General features: G+C 34.8%; 1 protein-coding gene across 8 annotated transcripts in view; it reads left to right on the plus strand.

The window, feature by feature from the left end:
* The window catches only part of MRPL1 (mitochondrial ribosomal protein L1), a 77133-nt gene that overhangs the window by 15874 nt on the left and 38471 nt on the right, over positions 1-22788 (plus strand). For all 8 annotated transcript variants that reach the window (XM_010983265.3, XM_031432472.2, XM_031432475.2 and 5 more), the window contains 4 exons: positions 5912-6170; positions 8762-8845; positions 10132-10203; positions 13457-13568. In XM_010983265.3, the coding sequence (XP_010981567.1) occupies positions 5912-6170; positions 8762-8845; positions 10132-10203; positions 13457-13568 (527 nt within the window). The remainder of the gene's footprint in view (positions 1-5911; positions 6171-8761; positions 8846-10131; positions 10204-13456; positions 13569-22788) is intronic.

Below are 22788 nucleotides of genomic sequence, written 5' to 3' on the forward strand. Positions count from 1 at the left end.
GCTCTTTATAGATCCCAGCCTTGGAGGCTCCCCCTCCGTCCCACTGGCCTCTCCGTTGGAGAAGGGGAGACACAGTGAACGAATGCTAGTCCTCCTTTGCCGCTCCCTCCCTGTAGGACTGGTCCCTCACTGTTTTGCCTTTTCTTCTTTCTTTTTTCCTTTTCTTCTACCAGATTTTTGGCGTCGTTTTTTGAAGAGGGCGATGTTCTGTTGGAGTTCGGCAGGTGCTCGGGTTGGCTGAATGGGTCCGTGGATGTGAGTTTTGGTGTATTTGTGGGAGAGAGGAGCTACGAGCGTCCTTCTACTCCGCCATCTTAGCCCCCTTCTCTGCTTCTCTCTTGACTATAGGTTCTTTTTCTTGTTTCTTTGTATGTCTCAGAATTTTTCATTGACTGCCAGGTATCTTGTGTAGAACAGTTGGGACTGAAATACATAGTATTTAGGCCTGGAAGAGGATATGCCTCCTCTTTTGTCACAGCGTTGATTCAATCCTGTCAGAGGTTGAGCTGGGTTTGGGGTTGCTGTTGCTATGGTTACCACCACCAGCTTCAAATTTCTGTACTGTTACCTAGTGCTTAGGGTGGGGGCTAGGTTGCTGGAAGTTTTTTTTCCTCTGTGTTCCTGTTCCATGCTCAGTTTTCTGCCTTGTCTGTGCATCTGTGCCTCATGAGGGGGTCACTCTCCATGCTCTTGTTCCTCCCCTAGCAGAAGACTGCTGTTGCTTATTACTCAGTGCTCTCAGGCAGGTGATGGGTGAAGGAGGGTTTCTGTTTCCCAGATCCAGCCTTTGTCTTAAGTAGGCCCAGTGTCACTGGTCCTTGGGGATGCGGTTTTCTCACTATTCCTCTCCCCTTCATGGTATATCTCTCTCGCAGGTCATGTGCCAGAGTGTCTGGACCCTTCCGTAGCTTTATTTATAGAGGTTACTGTGCCACCTGCCCACCTCAACCCCAACCCCTGCCCCAGGATAGAAGTCTTAGTGGTTTTTTTCTTCTTTCATTCCCCTACACACAGTGGGTGTTTACCTGTGTCCTAGAAGGTTTTACAGTTATTGGCAGCACCAGTAAGAGATCTCCATGCTGCACCCTCGAGGGAGGCGTTCTAGTCTCTTGGCCTGCTCCAGTCTTTCCTGGGAGCACTTGGTGGGGAGGGGGTCTGTGAAAAGGGTCCATGCATTGAGTGTGAACTCCCCTTGTGTCTGGATCTCTCAGGGGTTTTATACTGTCACACTAGCACTAAAAGTTTAGCTGATTTTTTTTTTTCTTACCTGCTTGCCTTCCTCATTCTCTGCTATGGGTGAGACCATCCCGGCAGGATGCATGTGGAGTGGGGCTGTGGGGAGACTGACTCCTTAGATTTCAGGCCTACTTGGTTGCCCTGCTATCTCAGCTCTTTTATAGGTTCAGGAAAAGTTGTGCTTTTATCTGACTCTGTCATTATTAATGTTCTTTCCAGCTTTTATTTGGATTATTATTGACTGGGTTTCATTCTATCAGTTTTTACATTGTAAGTGTAAGCAGAACTTCTGCATTTAGTTTAATGAATAAACCAGCATCAGAGATGTTGGTGAATTTATTTATGTGATTACACTTAGATATAAGAGTTCGAGACATTTATATTCCATTAAGGGTTATATGCCCTAGGCATTTCCTCCTTAGTTCTCTTTAGTTCAATTTAGTTTGACTGCGGTTGTGTACTTCCCACCCCTCACCCCAATTCCTCAATGTAAAGGGTTCTTTAGCCTTAAAAGGACTTGGATCTCTGGCGTGACAGATTTTCAAAGGTCTCATAGTGAGCTTTATTATAGGACTGAATTTTTTCTTATCTTGTTTTATTTGGGTATAACCATAGAATTATTTTTCCTTTCACGCTTTCGAAGTTAAGAGAGGGGAGGCAGGGAGGAAGTTATTACCTGAATACAGTCTCTTATTACTCATTTAATCTGTGTGGTTTAGTTACCCAGGCAACTGCAGCTAAATTATGTTCTCTTTAATTCAGACTGCCAGGTGCTTCTCCCTCACCTTCCCCAAAACCTTTCTAATATGGTTGTTTTATTCCCTGAGATTCATAGTATTTAAGCCCTCTTGATAGGACTTCACATAATTGCATGAACAATAAAGTGCTTCTGGATGTGATTCTTATGAATAAAAACAGACAATTTTTGGACGGTCATGGAAACAGGTGGTGGGTTTATAAAATTAATTATTATTGACAGATTTTATTCAATTGCAATTTTTTTTTTAATTTTCGAAAAAAGTGTTTTCCTTAGAGTCCTATTTGCTCTGTTATAAAGATGTTATACTTAACAGTGTTCTGTTTGTAACTTAACAATATTTTCACTTGAACCATCTCAAATACTTTGTGAAACAAGGTCCAAAGTATATATAAGTAAACCACTGTATACCCAAATCAGTCTCTTTATGTAACAGACTTTTGGGGTTTGCAAATATTTATTAATTTAAAAACCATATTTTAACTTCTGGGAACTTTGTATTATTAATTGCAAATTAAACGGACAGGTTCAGCCATGATTAAAAATTCAGTGGTAAAATCAGCACTTGTGTAAACTAAATCTGTAGGTAATAACTAGGATATTTATTCATTTGTTTATTTTAGAGAGTTTATCACTAAAACAGGCCGTCTAGGCTCCTTCTTCTATTGGCCTCATTGCTCTTTTACTAAATGTTAAGTGTGATTTCCAGTTTGGAAGATTTCAGAATTTTGTGGCATACTTCCAAGTACTATTGAGGCATGTTGCATCCATCCACTTAGGCACATACTAAGACTTGTCATCAGTCCAGTAGGACACCTGTGTCCCATTAAAAATGAGCACTGTCATTATCTGCTATTCTGTTGAATTGCTCATTAGTTGGGAGGATACTATTATTAGCGTGGTAATAAGGATTCATTAAAGGCTATAAGTGAGAACGGATTATATGTTGGATTGGTTTTTGAGGCTTTTTTTTTTTAAATCATTTTACTCTCATCTATTTCTTTCACATATATTTTATAGGAGCCCATATTAATTTTGTGTTGCTGCCGTAACAAATTACCACCAACCTCATGGCTTAAAACAACACAGGTTTATTATCTTGCAGTTCTGTAGGTCAGAAGTCCAACATGGATCTCAGTGGGCTAAAATCGAGGTGTCATCAGAGCTTTGTTCCTTTCTAGAGGCTGTAGGAGAGAATCTGTTTCTTTACCATTCCCAGCTTCTAGAGGCTGCCACATTCCTTGGCTCAGTGGCTCCCCCTTCTTCCATCTTCAAAGTGAGGAATGGAATATTGAGTCCTATGCTCAAATTTCTCCTGTCTCTTCCCATCTCTGTCAGATGCAGATATGAAAGGGGAAAGTTTTTCTGCTTTCAAGGACTGTGTGATTAGATTAGGACCACCTGGATAATCCAGGATACTCTCCCCATCTCAGGTTATTTAGTCTTAATAATATCTACATAGTCCTTTTTGCCATGTAGATATGGATGGACATCTTTGGGAAGCTTTTATTCTGTCTACCAGAGAAGCCAAACATCTCTCTAGAATATTGTTTCTTTGATAAAACAGCTTGTATGGTTATAAGATTATAGGTGTGATTTGAATTATTAATACTGAGAAAATATATCACCTCTAGTTCTGTCTTAGCTTCAAACTTCAACCTGCATTTACCTGTTGAACGTATTTTCTTAGATATTTTGTAAGCATCTTGTTAGCGTTTGCTATGTAATAAGCCACCCTACAATTGTTTATCATTGCACACACATATATGGGTGAGCTGTTCTAAGCTAGGTTTGGGTAGGTGTCTTGGCTGACCTTGGCTGGGCTTGCTGTGCCTCTGTGAGTCTGCAGGTCAGCTGAGAATTGTCTAATCTAGCCTGGGGCTCTGTGGGGGCAGCTCTGTTTTACGTGCCTCTCATCCTCCCACCTTTGGGCTAGCCTACGCATGTTCTTATGAAAATGGCAGAAATGCAAACATACAAGTAGAAACAGATAAAGCCTCTTACGGCCTAAGCTTAGAGCAGAGAAGCTGTCACTTGCTTTATTCTGTTGGCTTACTAGTCACATGACCAAACCAAGGTCCTGGGAAATATACTGCACCTTTTTAAGTGGAAGGAACTGCAAAGTCACTTAGTAAAGGGACTTGAATAGAGAGGATAAAAAATTGGGGCCAATTGATGCAACTAAGCCCACACTCAAACACCACATTGCCCCAAACTCCAGTTCATCTCTGTGACTACCTCCCTAATAAGAAACCCATTTTGCTTTCTTTATTTCTGATTTTAGTTAATGATGCTAACTCTATGTCTAGTCACCCAAGTCAGAAACCTACAAAGTATTCTAGAGTCTTCTCTTTACCTTTTCCCTATGTTCAATATTTACCTTGTAAAATATTTCTATAATTTCTCCAGCCTATTGCCATCACTGCTTTGGTTCATGCTGTCATACCTCCTTGAGAAGAAAGGGAGGGAGTTATCTCTTAATTGTCTCTAATCCAGCTTCCTTCATATCCATCCCTTATATTGCACCCAGAATACTCTACTTGAAATACAGATGCCAGTCTTGTTTATTGGCTTCTTATTGCCTCTAGAGGAGACCCTCTGTGATCTAGATTCTCCAGCCTCATCTTCTGCTGTTTCCCACCTTTTGCTTTACCCTTTAGTTCAGGAGTCAGCAAAATATGGCCAGTGGGCCGAAAAATCAGGCCTGCTGTCTATTTTTGTATGTTTCATGATCTAAGAATGGTTTTTACACTTTTAAGTGATTGGGGGAAAAAACAGTAATTTGTGACATATGAAAATTATAAATTATTAAAAATATAAAACTTGTCTTCATAAATAAAGTTTTGTTAGAACACAGGTACAGTGATTCATTTTGTATTGTCTATGGCTGCTTTCACATTACAATGGTAGAGATGAGTTATTGAGACAAGAGACCATAGAGTATCTGCTATCTGGTCCCTTACAGAAAAAGTTTACCAACTTCTGCTCTAGTCCGCTAGAACTTACAATAGCTCCCCTTGTGTACCATTCTGTTTATCATGCTTCATCATGTGATTTTTAATATATTCACAGTCGTGCAACCATCACCACAGTCAATTTTAGAACATTTTCATTATCTTCCCTCAAAACCCCATGCTCATAAGCAGTCACTCCCCATTTCCCTAACCCTCTCCCCCAGCCCTAGACAACCACAAACTACTTTCAGTTTCTATTGATATGTCCATTCTTGATACTTCCTGTGTATGGAACCATACAATATGTGGTCTTTTGTGATTGACTTTTTTCACTTAGCATCACCTTTTCAAGGTTCATGCATATTACAGCATGTATCAGGACTTCATTCCTTTTCATTGGTGATAAATATTCCACTGTATGGATAAGTAACACATTTAATATATCCATTCATCAGTTGATGGACATCTGGGTTGTTTTACCTTTTGGCTATTTTGAGTTAATACTGCTGTGAACATTTGTGTGCAAGTTTTGGTATGGTCATATATTTTCATTTGTCTTGGGTACATATCTAGGCTTATTCTTCCTTATCCTTCAAAAACTGACTTTGGGGTCATCTCTTTCAGAACCCTTTCCTGGCCTCCTAGGATGGATTAAATGTCTTTTCCCTATGGTTCTGATAACAGTCTCATAGTACTTACCACATTATATTGAAATTATCTATTTACATGTCTCTTTTCTCTAAGTTTTTGGAGAGCACTGCCTTATCCAACTTTGTATCAACTGCAAACAGTACAAGAGTTCACTTAATATTTGTTGAACTAGGAAAACTGTAAAGTAATCAATGCTTTTAAATTAAACTTTATCTTTTGTCATTTTTTTCTGATGTGCAGTGCCTTTTGTTTTTTTTTAAGTCTCTTGGACTACATATTGAGATAACTGATCTTGGACTTACCTTTCCTTAAGGCCTGCAAAGAAAACAAAAAAAGGTGCCAAAGAAAAAGCATCAGATGAGAAAAAGGATGAGACAGAAAAAATAAAGTCATATCCCTTTATGGAAGGTGAACCTGAAGATGATGTCTACCTGAAACGCTTATACCCAAGGCAGATATACGAGGTGGAGAAAGCTATTCATTTACTTAAGAAATTTCAGGTTCTGGACTTTACTAATCCAAAGCAAGGCATTTATCTTGATTTGACACTGGATATGGCATTGGGGAAAAAGGTATGTAGACTTGATTAAAATAAATTCATCTGTGAATGGTTAAATGAATTGCTGTTTCTTAATTTTAAAAATTCTTGTCTCCCGTAATAATTTTTAGGAAATCTTATGCTCTTTTTGTACTTTAGGATGAAAAATATGTTTTTCTGTCTTTCAATTTTCCAAATATGAAATAAAATGTTGAAAATATTCTGCAGAACTGATGAACATACAATGCCTGAATCTTCTATTCACCTGAAAAATCACTGGTACAAATTTTAACAAAAGTAGTGTTAAAATTAATTGGAATATTACTGTAACTTTGTAAAATGACTTAAGCTGCCTTGGTGTGATGTTCCTACTCTGTAAATGAAGGCTTTGGATTGGGTCAGTGGCCTTCAGATATGTTCCTTAGAATCCTGAGTTGAGACTAAGTTTGTATGGGTTGGTTGCAAAGCCCTTTACTCTCGTTTCAACCAGAACTCTTCTGTTTTGTCTGTTTATGTATTGCAGTTTCATGGAAGACTTGTTTATAAAGCTCTAAAAGTAGGAGAAACACTAAATTAGAACTGAGGTCCATTATGCTAAATTTTGTAAGCTGCTCACTTAAATCTAATTTTCTTGGTGATGATATTTTAATTTTTATTCTGAGGGTATCTTTTTTGGGGTTAAACTAGAAGGTGTATGTTTTTGAATACAGTTTAACAACCTCAGTGGCAACAGTAATTGATTTTTTATGTTTTATTTTTTCATTTTGTGGGGGAAGTTAGTTAGGTGTTTTTTGTTTTTTTTTTAACTATTATACTGGGGATTGAACCCAGGACCTCCTGCGTGCTAAGCACGTGTGTTACCACTGAGCTATACCCTCCCCTCCGTAACACTAATTGAGCACAGGAGGAGGCAGTACCGCACAGTGCTTAAGAGCATAGGCTTTGGAGTCAGGTTACAGTACAGGCTGGAATCCTGGCATCACCGTTTACTTGCTCTTTGACTTTGAGCTTCTGATTTAACCTCTCCAAACCTCAGTTTTTTCACCTCTTTACTTATAAAGGGAGTTAAAAATGCTTATTAGTTTATATGATTATATTCAGGATTAAATGAGATAACAGTAAAGGATTTGGTGTTAAATAATAACAGATAACATTTACTGGAAACTTCTGTTTATCAGCCGCAATGCTACATGCTTTGGATTCATTTTCTCATTTAATCCTGTAATAATCTCAAGAGGAAGCTGAGACACAGAAAATGAAGTAACTTGCTCAAGAACAGTGGGGGTAGAGTTAGGATTTGAACCAAGGTCTGTCTCATTTCTTAGTTCTTATTTATTAGAAATAGTTTATATTAGCTCTATTATAATTTTATTTTATACCATAATGTTACTATTAGTTCTTTTATTTTAAAATGTAGTGTCCGAGATGAACACTTTCTCAGTTAACCAGCTGTAGGGTTCATTTCAGAAATGGAAGCCACTTGTAAACTAATGGCATTGCAAAGGTTCTGTTGTCTTCCTAAGACATTTTTTGTTCTTGATAGAGTGCTTGTAAAACAAGCCATTATTCCCCTGGGGGATGCTATTGTTGTGATTGCTTGCCATTGGAAAATTTACTGAAGCTAGTTGTGACATGTTAATGGCAAAGGAATGCCAGTCAATAAAACTGAGTTGCACGTCTGATATAAACTGTGCTTAAGAGTTAGTGCCTTTTTGTCTGAAAAGAAATCCTTACAGGGTTGTCTCCACTCAAAATAAAGATTTTCTAAAAATATAATCTTTCAATCAGTTTTAATTAGGGAATAATTCCTTTTCTCTTTCTTCCAGATCTTAAGGCTGCACCAAAACTATGGGCCTAGAATTTGTTTTCCTGTAAAGTCTCCCTAAGAGCTCTGAGGCACAGGCCTAGACAGGTCCTTGACCAAATGACTGAACAAATTAGTTCTGAGGCCCTGTAGAAACTCTGCCTGTATTAGGGTGCCTCAAGTATGTGCCATTGTTTATTTGGGACTTACAGATATCTGAAAGTAGTGGGTGGTGCAGGTTGTTTTAAAATAGACTACTTGGAAGAGCCTTTCTGGCTTGGCAAACTGTCTTGAATTTCTGGTTAATATGATCTGATTTATCTGATTGTTAAAGCCAATGATGGAGATCCGGGTGACCTACTGAGCAGATCCGCTGGATATTGTTCAGTATTCATAGCTCTATTCGTATCCTCCTTGATGGTGTGAAGAAATTACATGTTCTTTTGAATTTAGTTCTAGGTAGCAAACATTTATTGACATCTGTCATGTGGAAAGCATTGTATTGGGTGCTGGGGAAGATAGGGGTATGCAAACACATCTCTTAACATAAGAGAGACGGTGATGAATGATGTAGAGATAGAAGCCAAGGGCCATGGGACTGTGGAGCTGAGAAGAGAGATTTAGATTTTTATTATGGTTTCTTATAAAAGAAATATAATCTCTTATGCCTTAAATTGTAATCAGTGAATAGTTCTGGATTCATGAGAGGATGTATGGTAGAATGAAAACATTAAAAACAAAGCATGTCAGTTTTATATAGATGTGAGAGATACAGAAAAGATGAATTTTTCATAATTGTTTTTCCATTGTTGTGTATTTAGAAAAAAGTGGAGCCATTTGCCAGTGTTCTTAGTTTTCCATACCCATTCATTTCAGAAATCAATAAAGTTGCTGTATTTACAGGGGTGAGTAACTGATGTAAACTTTTTATATCATTAATTTTTTTTTACATATGACATTAATCAATGATTAGAATAACTGAATGAGTAAAGTTAGAGAAAACCCTAGCATTCCCCTAGTCTTACGTTCTCCATGTGAAGCTCAAAGCTATATGATGACTTATTTGAGTTTATGTCGTTAGTTTGAGAGAGAGCTCAGTCACAACATTAACTTCGTCATTATTCATCTACCACATTATGTTTCTTAGAAACTGAAGAGAAATATAGGATTTATCCTACTAGCTGCTCATACTCTTCTCTTCAAACAACAATAATAAAATTAATTTAAAAGCAGTGGGCCAACTTAGTGCTGTGAAGACACAGAAACCACACTTTTAAAAATGTCTAGTCTGGAAAGTCAGGAAAGTCCAGGCTATAACAAATATAGTTTCAGCTCTTTGTCATTTGTTTTGTCTTAAACATTTGTTTACAACGTGTTTATGGTTTGTTTTTTGAAGTTTCTGACTATTCTTCATCCACCTCACTTTTAATGAAGAGATTCATTTTTCCAGGAAAAGTAGAGAATATAGCTCTTGAGATGCCACACAGAACTTGAGTAACTAAGGGAGTGATATATTTTCACAGTAAAACCAAATGGCATAAATGGAACATACAGAAAAAACACTAATACCGTGTATTTTTTTTTGAATTTTCAGATAACAAGCTAAATTTTGTTTCTGTCATTTCTTAAAAATTTTTACTCTTCTATATTGGTTTGATAAAATGTCTTCATTTAAATTAGCAAAACTAAATATTTTTATAGCACTAGGAACTGTATCCAGTTTCTTTTAATGAGCTGTAATGGAAAAGAAACTGAAAAATATATGTGTATGTATGTGTATGTGTAACTGAATAGCTTTGCTGTACATCTGAAACTAATGTTTGTAAATTGACTGCACTTCGATAAGAAATAAGAAAAAAAAACAAAACCTAAATATATTTTAATTTTTTACTTTTGCAATATGATACATTGATGGCATTGGAGACTTAAATTGAACTATTTGGTGTGTTCCTAATATGCCATTTTGATGTATTTCCTCATATGTTAGTTAAGAAACACCTTAGTCACTTATAAACTAAACTTGTTCTGGTTGTAATATCTCTGATGCATCTGGTTGAAAATTGATGCATTTTTTATTTAAAAGTAAAAAACATGGTTTTTACTTTGAACTGTCGTGTTATTTGTGACAAAATGCTTGAAAGCAGACAGAATTTGTTTAAGGATTGATGTTCAAAATATTGTATTTTGGTAGAATGCATCAGAGATTAAAATAGCAGAAGAAAATGGAGCTGCGTTTGCAGGAGGAACTAATCTGATTCAGAAGGTACAGTGTTGTTTTTGTGTTCATTAGTTACAGAAATTGTTCCATTATCTTTGTCATCCATTGATTTATTACATGTGGGACATAACCACTGTGCTCATATCTTTTGATAAATGGTTAGGTAGAGCTTTACAAAACGGGAAAATTTTCCTACTCTTTTGAGTCTCAAAATCAAGCTAAGAAAAAACTATCCAGACAGTCTGACGTTAAGTATGCTTGATTTATACTGTGATTTTTTTTCCCCCTTGCTTCCTATATGTTTCCTAGAGTTTTGTGGGTAGGCTGGAAAGGGAAATATGACTCTGTGGTTTTGAATGTGAGATTTAAGATGAAATCCAAAAGGTAGCACATGTGGATATCTTTATTCATAGTTTGAAGATCAAATACTAATTTTGATTTCTGGGAGTGAAAAGTGTGATTTGCTTTAGTCACAAAGGATAGTATCTGACCTCTATAATATGTTTTTTTTGGTTATTCTTAACTTTATCACCCGCACCCCCAGCCCCATTGGTTCAAGTGGTGTAGGCTCAGCATGGAGGCAAAAAATGATCATATACCCTGTCTTGAGAAAATAGGAGAGAATTTGTGGAGCCTGTTTGCAACAAAGACAGCGCTTTTTTTTTTTTTAAGAGGTGGGAAGAAGAGGCACATCTGTTGAACTTTGAGAGTTATTCTGAAAATACAAAAGATTTTCCTTAACATTCTAATCTTTTCTTCTAAATTTAATCATTTAGACTCTGTAATACTTTTCTTTTTTGTTTTTAGAACAGGAGAAAGTGACTTGAAAATTTATCTTTTGTCCCATATTCAGATTTTGATTTGGGGGAAGTTTTAACTGGACCCTTCTTTTGGGATGCACATCAGTGCTTGTAGTTTGTTTTTTTCTATCCAAGTAGTAGTCTAAATTTGGTGTGAATTCTGGATTTTTAAGGAGAATCTCCAGAATTATTTTTGGGAGCAGAACTAATGGAAAATATGAAGAGATTATGCTTTCATACAGATTCTAGGTGAAAGTCACAGGGTGGTACCCAATACTTTCTGGCGTATCATACATTTTAATTTAATAAGATTATTAAAATTCTTTAAATTATTAAAAAAATAAACAAAATCACAGATTCTTTGGAATTTGAGAGTGGAGCTTGATCTTTGAAATCAGAGAACTAGCCATTCTTATTAAACTTGTATGCTGCTTTCCATCTGTTTTTTCCCGCAAGCCTAAGAGTATCATGTAGAACTGTCATAGCAACAGTAGAGTTTGAATAGATACCTCCACTCCTTAAATGCTCAGTAAGAAGTTACTTCTCAAGAAAGAAATGGTAAAGGAGCAGAAAGTGTTCTGCAGCATTAAATCCATTAAACAAAAACATATTTGAGAAAGTAACCCAAATAAGGAAACCAAGTATATTTTGAATTATTTGGTAAGTAAAATATTACAGGAACAGAATTTCTCTTTAGATGCCCAAATGTTAATCTATTATTAGAGGGAAAAATACCACCTTTATAAGGCATCAAAACCAGTATATTCTTGCAGATTATCCCCTGGTATCTTAAAATTCATCCATTTTGTGTTTAAAAGGTATTCAGGTTGTGAAGTAAATTCAGTACAGTTTTGTAAATAGTATCATGGCTGCAATTTTTTAAAACATATTTCTGTATTTTTAATTAGTTTAAATACTTAGTTTTTAGATTTTACTTAGTGCTTATAGTAGGTAAACGTAGGATGAATTTACTGAACTTTTAGCCATTTCTTAGGTAAGACTTTTATTTACTAAATTCATTTTGCTTTGATTACAATACTTGTGAAATATCAGAAGTATGCTTGGTTCTGAGGGATTTTAAAATAGTTTCATTTTTACTTGTCTCTCTAAAGCATGATTTCCATCTATGTAGTTTTGTATTCTGTGATAATAGTCTTAAGGCTAACTATAGCATAACTTTCAAACATAATTTTTAATTTAGTTCAAAGGAACATGTTTTAGAATCAGCATTGGAAGATCTTAGAGTAGAAATTTCACGTACAGTTCTTTGTCATTTCAGAATTGCCTCTGCTTTCGTATTTTTAGTGATGAGAGCCCTGGTTCTGAAACCATACTGCCTGTATTTGAATTCTGGGTCTGCCTCTTAAAAGTGCACAGACTGACTCATCTTCCCCAAGTCCTCAATTTCCTCATCTGGCACATGTGATCAATATTAGTACTGTTCCCTCCTTTGGTTATTGTGAAGACTTGATGAACTAAACTATGTAACGTATTTAGCAGAATCCTTGGCATGTGATTAGTGCTTGTTTAATGTAAGTTATTGTTCAAGGGAGTGCAGTATGTTATTTAGGGAGTAAAGAACTTGTAAAAAGAGAATAGTAACAGGAAAATAAAATTCCACAATCACTGCTTAATTTTGCCAGAGTTCAAGTTTTTAGCGTTCATTGTGTAACCCCAAACCAAGACTCTGGATGACATATTGTGGTAAGATTTTATGCAAAAAGAGTCCTTGCTAAATATTTGTTGCTAGGTGATATTGTTCTAAAAAGTTGCTTCATTTTATAATGAACTAAATTTTTAAATGGAGTGTGCTGTAGTAGTACAATAATTATTTGGGGTGCCTGAATTAATTTAAAATGTCTTTTAAGAATTGAAGTTATTCTCTTTGCTTTTAAAATGAAATTAGAGTATGGGTAATAAAATATAAGTAAGCTTGTCTTTGACCATCCCACTCTTACTTAATTTTTAGTTATTAGAGGCAAAGAGAATTTTAGTTTCAGTTCTTTGTGAAAATAATTATAGATTCAGTTCTCTTGATGATCTATATTTAGGAAGGCGGTGTATTTGCTAGTGGTTTGACAGCTAGTGTTATTAATTTTATGTGTGATCCATTGCAAAATTTTCAGTGTGTTCCTTCAGTCTTAATGGACATACGAATTCAACTTTGTGGGATTGTATGAGCCATATATATATCAGTGCTATGTTTTAGCTTGTAGCACTTTTGCCTAACATAACCTTATGGAAGAATTAAACTTAATAAATGCTTTTTTTTAAATGAATGTGGCTATATTTAAAGGAAAACGTCAGAAAATGTTTTGCTGCTTCTGATGGTTTTCATAATTGGCAGATGCGTTCATATGAACCATGTGTGTGAAGAAAAAATTGTGCTTAATATCTATTTTCTAAATTATAAGGGAAATTACTATATTATACTTTATTTTCAGAAGGATGAAGATTTTTATATAATCTAAGATTATCTTTTTTCCCCCGATTTTCAGATTTTAGATGACGAAATTCAACCAGACTTTTATGTAGCTGTTCCAGAAATAATGCCTGAGCTTAATCCATTAAAGAAGAAACTGAAAAAAAGATTTCCTAAGTTTACTCGAAGTAAGGGAGAATTTTCTTTACAATTTCAGTATGCTATCAACAACTTTCTAATATGTATGTTTAGTTAGAAAACAAATCTGCTAATATCTGTGTAGAATAAATAATACGTCCTGGTATTTGAGTTTTATATTATCTAAGAACATGTGGGTTTGATTCTTTTTCCTTTGGCATTAATGTTGGTGATTTAATATAATTTGAAATCCTATTTTATAATGCCAATTCTTTAAATTTAGGCCATAGTCTACTTTTAAATTACTGGGACATAGTACTCACTAGGTATGTTATCATCATACTATTCCGTACCTCTTTATCAATATAGTACGTATGCTCATTTATGTCAGCAGTCAGCATATATACATGAGTGCTTACAGTGTGTGGCTCTGTAGTTATTTCCCTTAAGCAGCTTTCCCTTCTGGGTATTTCCCCCCTTATGAAACCTAGTAAGAGAATTAAGTTTGCTCCATAAATAGCCTTGTTATAAAGTATGAAGTGTTATATGATAAATTTACAGGGCACTGTAGATGTTCAATAGAGGAGGGGTTTACATGGTGGGGAAATCAGAGAAGGCATCCTGAAGGAGGTAACATTTAAACTGTACCATGAATAATTTGATGAGTGGATTAAGGGGAGTATAATTTTAAGTAGAAAGAATCTGTTAATCATATACACTGAAGTAAAGTCAGAAATTATAGGCCCCATTCCAGAAATATCAGTTAGTTCTCTTTGGCTCTAGTGAATGGTACTTCTATGTTGAAATGAGAGAATATGTTAGGTAGATTGATACCATATTGAGCAAGATCTTGGAAAAAGGTCCTAAAGATCTTGTACTTTTATTCTATATTCAGCAAGAATCTCTTAGAAATTTTTAAGGTGGGAAATTCTTTAGAGCTTTGATCTAGCAAAAGTTTGTAAGATGTATTGGCATGAATCAAAACTAGAGATCAGGAGACCAGTTCAGGTACAATCGCCAGAGACTAATAAAGATAATGTTTAAACTAAAGTCTTCGTAATGAGACTGAAGTGAAGAGGACAGTTGTCAAAAATAATAGGACTTTGCACTAAGTAGTTAGGAGTGGACAGGTTGAGAGGGAGAAAGGGAAGTATCAAATGATGCTGAGATTAAGCCTAGGCATTTCCTAATAAACTGATACCATTTATGGAAGCAGGGAGTAGATTTGGGAGGAAAAGTAAGTCCATTTGGAGACACAGTTTCTTTTAGATGGAGCTGGATATCTGCTGTAGATAGATGTTATTTCAAATAAAGTTTTATAGTGTAAATAGAGCAAATATTTTAACACTGTTTTAGTAGATTAGTCTTCAAATTTTAACTCTAGTTAAACTAAAAAACATCCTGCTAAAATTCATACATGATAGCCACTAACGCTCATCTGAATTATAGATCATGTTCTATACTGTAAACAAATTCAAACGTACCCTCCAATTCTTTTGCGGTACTAGAGTTTTGTTTATTTTTAGTAGTCTGCATTGAATAACACATCCTTATGGGATATTGGACCGAGGTTTGGCACTTTTTATTAGGCACTTGCATTATAGTAGTATTTGTTTTCATGGAATCAGACTTACATTCTTTCCCAAGTAAGACCTGAAATTGAACATTATTTAAAAAAATTAAACCAGAATTGCAATTAAATTTGAAAATAATTCTCATAATTTTTTTTGTAATTAAAGTCAAGCTCAACAAAACCAAAAAATACTAAATATAGTCAATTAAAACTGAAACTGAATACTGAATATATCTGTTTTTAGCTAGTGCCTTGCTTTGCATGGTGAACTGGTTTTTCACAGAAACTAATTTTGTCACCTTTGTTACTTTATCCATTCTTTGTAACTCTCTTGGCCTCAATTTTCTTTAGTGTTGAGATGTTTTTATCACCGTTTTTACTGCAAAATTTGGGATTATTATTTTTAGTCTGAAAGGTTTTCAAATAACTTACTTCTTTGTTTCAGATAAGAAAAATTTCCCTTTAAAATGTTTATTTTTATTAGTGGGCTTTATTTCTACTTTCATAATGAATCATAGCATCTGTATTCCATGGTCAAGTTACCTAGGTATGTTTCCTCCTCCATTTGCTTAACAAAGCGTCTTGGAAAAACAGACAGGCCTTCCTCCTCTATAACTTTTTCTTTTCACCCCAACATGATCTGTTCAACAGCACTGGCAAAAAACATTTGTGTTCTTTAAACATGAAGACAAAGGATTAACCTGTCAAAAATGTTAAAACAGAACACACCAGATATGTGTTAGAACAAATGAAACTTGTATTATGCATTTTCAGAGCTTATTCAGATTCTTGTTTAGGAACATTTGATTCCCCTTATAGCCGACAAGAGACGTAAGGGTAAAATAGAAATTACGTTTTGAGCAAATGGATGGAATTAAAAAACAAACAAGCCCCTGCAGCTGAGCTCATTAGTTTCCCATTTTGTCTTACATTTTGTTTTTCTAATGGGAGTGGGTGTAACCATCTTGGCTGGATTGAATGTGCATATTTTGCAGCATGTTTAGTTTTATTTGTTTTAATTACTTACGTAACTATAGGCAAGTTCTCTATTTTTCAAATGCACATTTGGCTTGTTTTCTTAGTATTTCTTTTTTATCTCATTAAAAAAGGACATTTGAAACTTGCTTTTAACAATTTCTTGGAAAAAACTGGGCTTTATTTTGCTTTGTCAACTAGCTTTTTTCCCCCCAAAATAAATGCCCTCTGAATTCTTTCATCTCTAATATGTATTTTGATTTTTTTTATTTTCTTTATTCCCAATCTTATTATTTAGCACTTACTAAACAAAAAATGCTGATATGAAAAATATCTTGGCTTAATGGAATCAATTTTCTATTAGGCATATTAACCCATAGTAGGTACTACGGCATATGTGGAAATAATTGAATTTCTTTTAACCATACCAAGTTATTGGCAGGTAGGCAGGAAAGGGACATGATTAGAAAATTAGACCCACTGATGTGCATTCCTCTGAACACACAAGCTCTTGGAACTGGACATCAGTGTTCCAGTTGGAGTCTTGTCAGTAGGATATTCCAGCAGACTTGTCCAAAGAGTATTCACACCTATTGAGTAGGCCGCTGTTTTCTTTAAGGAAGTTGGTGTTGTATCATATTTGAGAGTAATGAATATACAATTACTGAAATCTAATGTGAATGATTTTTAATTAATGGATCGACATGCTGAACTTCAGAGTATTGCTTGCATTATTGAAACAATTAGAATTCTTTGGTTATATAGAGAAAAAATGAATGCTAAAACATAGGGAATTTTTGCAGGGTAACTAATTTGAGGTTTCCCTCAATTCTCCCCACCCGCCCCTCCATCCATTAGTTTAAAAACTATTTCTGTGTGAAAGGCTCCAGTGATGATTAGGTATGATTATAACTATTATAGATGAGTTATTGGTGTATTACAGCTGGTTCTCTTACTCCCCTTCATTTCCTTTACTCCAGCCATAGTGGCTTCCTTGCCCTTCCCCATAAGCACTAAGTGTTCTTCCTTCTCAGGTCTTTGGAATCATTGCACTGTCTGTAGTGCTCTTTGCTTATTTGCCCGACTCACGTTCTCATTCATATATTACCTAAACAGAGCCTGCTGTGACCATCCTGTATAAAATACTAACCTCTACTTCCCATTCACTGGATTTCTTACTATGGTGTTTTTATATTCTTTTTAGGGCTTATCACTTCTGGCATCTTACATTTTTTATTTGTGGATTTGTGTTCAATTCCTCCTATTAGAGTAAATGCATCTTTGGTTTTGTGTACTAATATATTCTCATGACCAAGAATACTATCTGATACAACTACCTCAACAAATATTTGTATCATGAATGCACATTTACTGCAGCATTCAGTTGACAGAAGATATGGATTACATACTGAAACTAAAGAATGGATTATCTACAATTTATAGATTTTTTTGGATTAGAATAATTCTACTTATAGTTATGTGCCAACCCTTGAGTGTGATGGCTATGAACAAGACAAAGTCCTTAATGTCTTGGAGTTAATGGTTTCATTTTCTACACTAGACAAACTGGTTTACTGAGCATTGAATTTTAATTTAATTAACTCAGATTTCTCTAGTTAAAGAAATAAACCAAACCAAAACACATAACCTTGGCTCTCTCTTGCTTCCTGAGATGGCCCACACTCTGTGGAGTGGGTATCTACTTTTACTTTAACCACCCCTACACCTTGTGGCCAATCTCACTTTCCTAGATCACCCTGTGCTGTGGGGCTGCCTCTCTCCCTCTCTTTCTTTTGCTTCTTGAGAAGGCCCCCATTCTTATCTATGGAGTGTGTATGTCCCTGAATAAATCTACTTTTACTCAAAGAAAAAAAAAAAACCAAACCACAAAACGTTCATTTGATTCAGCTATCGTTTATAGCTATGATCTTAGTTCTTTCCATTGTTTCATACCAGGGTTTTCAAGCAGGTCGTCTTTAGTGGTTAGATCTCTCCATTTCCTTACCAAGTGTTACTCTTCCTTACATCCTTCTCCCATACTTCAGCCAAAAAATGTTGCTTTTGGTAATAATCACTGATCTTTCTTTTGTCACACTTAAAGACCTATTTCTAGTTTTCTCTGTTTCTTAAAACTTTCTTTTACACTGTGCAATCTTAACTCACCTTTTGTCTTCCCTGGCTTCTTACATCCTTCTTGCTTTATGCCTGCCGTGTGCCAGGTAAAGAAGAAAAGAGAAGGTACATCAGGATGAAATACCTCATTATATAGTTTAGTAAAGGTTATGTTCATTACAAAAATTGAATAGAGAGAATTAAGGGAAGAGAAAGGAAAAAGAGTAGAAAAGTAGAAAAATGTGAAAGCACAGAGAAAAGAGAAAATAGAGAAAGAGGAGAGCAATTACATAGCAATAAGGGATAGCAAAGCCCTCAAGAGAGTGGTGAAGATTTAACACTGCACTATGTTGAAAAGCAGAATAGAACAGTGGCTAACAAAGGCCACTTTCTATCTTGACTTTATAACTTAATTATGACCTTTAACAAATTTTTGAACATTTTTGTGCCTCTTTCTATTCAACCACAAACTGGGTTTCATGGTAACATCTTCTCATAGTGTTTTTGTTATAATGTATGCAAGAGCTTGGTTCTGGCTGGGTACATAACAAGTACGAGCCTCTAATACTGAGTCCCTACAATTCCTAAACTAGCTATTTGTTCTCCGTAATTTTTTCTTTTTTTCCATTATTTTTATAATTACTTTAGAATTTACTCTTTTTCACATGTTCATATATAATTTCTACCATTGTAACTCATTTATTGAGTAAGCAGATAATTATTGAGTGCCTAGTATGTGCCAGGCAGTATACTTATTACTGAGGATTAAAAGATAAAAAGATAATTTCCATCTTTAAGGAGATGCAAATTGAGAGATGAGAGATGAAAACAGACTGCTCTAAAATATAGAAAGTATGCTAGTGGAAGATGTGCAGAGTGCATAGGGGAATGTGGGATACTTTGTAGAATCAGATTATATACAGAAGGTAGCAGTTAAGTTGAGAGTTTAAGCATGAGTAGGCATTTTCTTTCCTGACATGCATGGGGAGAACATTCCAGGTGGAGGAAATGACCTATACTAATGTAGAAAAGTATGAAATGGCAAGTAGTCTTCAGGAAATTGTAAGTAGCTTTCTATTTTTTGGTATATAAAGTGTTATCAGATAGGCTAGTGGAGTTAAGAGTAATAGGCTGGGGCCAGATCATGGAGGGCTTTGCGTGCCATACCATGGAGATTAGACTTTTGTCCTCCATGTAGATAGGAGCTACTGAAAAGTATTGCTCAGAAGAATGATACAAGATTTGCTTATTAGAATGACTTTAAGGAGTGATGTAAGTGTGACACTGAGCAGTGACAATGAAGACAGAAGAAGAAGTCTGTTGTGGGATATTGAGGAGGTAGAATTAGCAGGAGTTATTGATTAGATGTGGAAGGTAAGGAAGAGGGAGGAATCTAGAATGATTCCCTAATTTCTGTCTTGAGTAGCCCAGTGAATATTGTTTAAAGATAGATACACAGGAGATGAAGCACATTTGGATATGACAGTAATATCACAGTGAGATGAGGTGGGGGGGATGGAGTTAGGCACAAATCTATTGTTTTCTGGAAGTAAGTATTAAGATGAAGTAGGTTGTAATAAATAAATGTGCACATTGTAATCTCTAGAACGAGTAAAAACGTACACAAAAAGAGATAGAGCTTAAAACTAAATAGAGGAATAAAACTGATATACTAAAATTTTTCGTTTAAAACAAAAGAAGGCAGTATAGAAGAACAGAGGAACAAATGAGATGACACAAACAGAAAACACATAACAAAATAAAGACCTAAATCCAGCCACATCATTAGTTGGCTTAATAGGAAATTGAATAAACACTTCAACCAAAAGGCAGAGATTCTAAGATGATGAAAAAACAATCCAATTATATGCTGTCAACAGGAGACACACTTGATATTCAAACATACAAATAGGCTGAAAATAAAATGAAGAGTAAAGATATACCTTGAGAACAATAAGCATTAGAGAATTGGGTTGGCTATTTTAATACCAGACAAAATAGATTTTAAGACAAGAAATTTACTAGAGAAAAAGGTGGATATTCTATCTTACTAAAAGGACATGCTTATCTAAAAAAAGAGCCACAAAATAAGTGAAGCAAAAACTGACAGAATTGAAAGGAGAAATAGACTAATCATGAAGTCCAGTTGGAGATTTTAATATTCTTCTCTTAATCACTGACAGAACATGTATGTAGATAATCAATAAGGATATAAAAGACTTGAACAGTACTGTCAGTCAGCTTGGCTTTACTGCTAGCTGTAGAACATGTCACTTAACAATAGAAAGTGTTCGGTGCACACTTTTGAAGTATGCATGGAGCATTCAGGTTAGATCGTTTGCTAGGCTATAACACAGGTCTTAATGAATTTAAAAGGATTGAAATCATACAGAGTATGTTTCCTAATCATAACAGTTAAGTCAGAAATCAGTAACCAAAATAAATATGAGAAATCTTCAAATACATTAAAATTAAACAGTCCATTTCTTAGTAATCCATAGATCAAAGAGGAAATTACAAGAGAAATTAGAGAATGTTTTGAATTGAACGCCAATGAAACACATGTCAAAACTAGTGGGGTGTAGCTAAAGCAGTACTTATATGAAAATTTATAGCTTTAAAGGCTAAATTAGAATAGAAAAATTTAAGATCGTTGTTCTAAACTTTTACCTCTTAAGAACCTAGAAAAAAGGAAGCAAATCAAACCCAAAGTAAGTAGAAGGAAGAAAATAATAAATATCAGAATGGAAGTAAATGAAATAGAAAAAGGAAAAGAACAGAGAAAAGTAATGAAAGGAAAACTAGTTTATTGAAAAAATCAATAAAATTGATAAAACTTTAAATGGACTGATTTAAAAAAAAAGGACATAGATTATCAAGATCAGGAATGAAAGAGGACATCAGTACATATCCTATAGACATTAAAAGATAATAAGGTAATATTGTGAACAACTTTTGCCAATGAATATGACAGTTTATATGAAATGGACAAATATCTTGAAAGACAAAAATTACTTAAAGTGTCTAGAATAAATTGAAAATCTCAATAGATCTGTATCAAGTAAAGAAATTGAATTAGTCATTTACAGCTTCCTACAATGAAAAGCTCAGGCTCATGTGATTTCTTACTGGTGAATTCTATCCAACATTTAAGGCAGATATAATAGGAATCCTTCACAACTTCTTTAGAGAATAGTGGGGAAGGAACATTTACCAGCTCATTAATGAGCTTGACATTACCCTGATATTAAAGCTAGACAGCGGCAACACAAGAAAGCTACAGACCAATATTCATGAGAATAGAAGCAAAAATCTTTAATAAAATATTAGCAGATTGAATAGCAGTATGTATGTGTGCATGTGTAAGTGTATGTATGTAAATTTTAGTACACATTAAGGAGATTTAGTCCAAGAATACAAAGTTGATTTAACATCTGAACATCAGTTAGTATATCATGTTAATAGAGTAAAGAGTAAACACCTTAAGATCATCTCAGTAGATGCAGAGAAAGCATTTCAGAAAACACCTATCCATGATGAGAACTTTCAGAATACTAGGACTTGAAGTGAACTTCCTCAGCTTAACAAAGTGCTTTTATGAAAAATCAACAGCTAGTATTCTTAATGATGAGATCATTAAGACTGAATGCTTTTCTACTTAAGGCAAAGATCTCTGCCCTCACTATTTATATTCAGTATTGTAGCAGGTCAGAGAAATAAAGGGCATAGATATGGGAAAGGAAGAAATAAAAACTTTTTTTATTCTTAGAAGATATGATCCTGAGATATTCTAGTGAGTGAATTCTCATAAATGAATTACAGGATACAAGATCAGGATACAAGTTCAACATACAAAATCAGCTGAATTTCTATGTACTAGCAATAGATAAATCAAAATGAAATTTATAAAACACTTCCATTCACAAGAGCATAAAAACAAGTAAAATACTTATGAATAAATACAGCGAAAGATGTGTAAGGCTTTTTAGAGAGAACTACTTAATGTTGCTGAAAGTTTAAGGAATACCTAAGCAAATAAAGGATATACCATGGCTGTGGATTTGAAGTACAATATTGTTAAGATGGAATTCTTTCCACAGTTTTCTGTAGATTTAATGTAATCCCAATGAAACTCCCAGAAGCCTTACAATTTTTTTTTTAATTTAGAAATGGACAAGCTTATTCTAATATTTAAATGGTGAGATAAAGCACCTGGCATAGAAAAATGGTTTTAAAAAGGAAGACCAAAGTTATTTAAGCAAAGTTGCATTACCTGATTTAAGACTTTACTATAGAGCTACAGTAATCAAGACAGTGTGGTATGGCATAGGGATAAAATATATAAAGGTTGAACATCGAGAATTCAGAAATGGACCCAAACCAACTGGTTTTTGACAAAAGTACCAGAATTATATGAGTAAATAATTCTTTTTTTTTTTTTTTCAATAAATGGTACTGAAATAGCTAGGTATCCCTTCCCTCACATCAAACACAAAAATTAATTCAAAATAGGTCATAGATCTAACTGTAAGGGCTAAAGCCATGAAATTTTAGAAGAAAAATTTCTAGGAGAATATCTTTATTGCCTTGGATTAGGCAAAGATTTCTTA

Source organism: Camelus dromedarius, chromosome 1, assembly GCF_036321535.1.
Source record: "Camelus dromedarius isolate mCamDro1 chromosome 1, mCamDro1.pat, whole genome shotgun sequence".
Classification (NCBI taxonomy): domain Eukaryota; kingdom Metazoa; phylum Chordata; class Mammalia; order Artiodactyla; family Camelidae; genus Camelus; species Camelus dromedarius.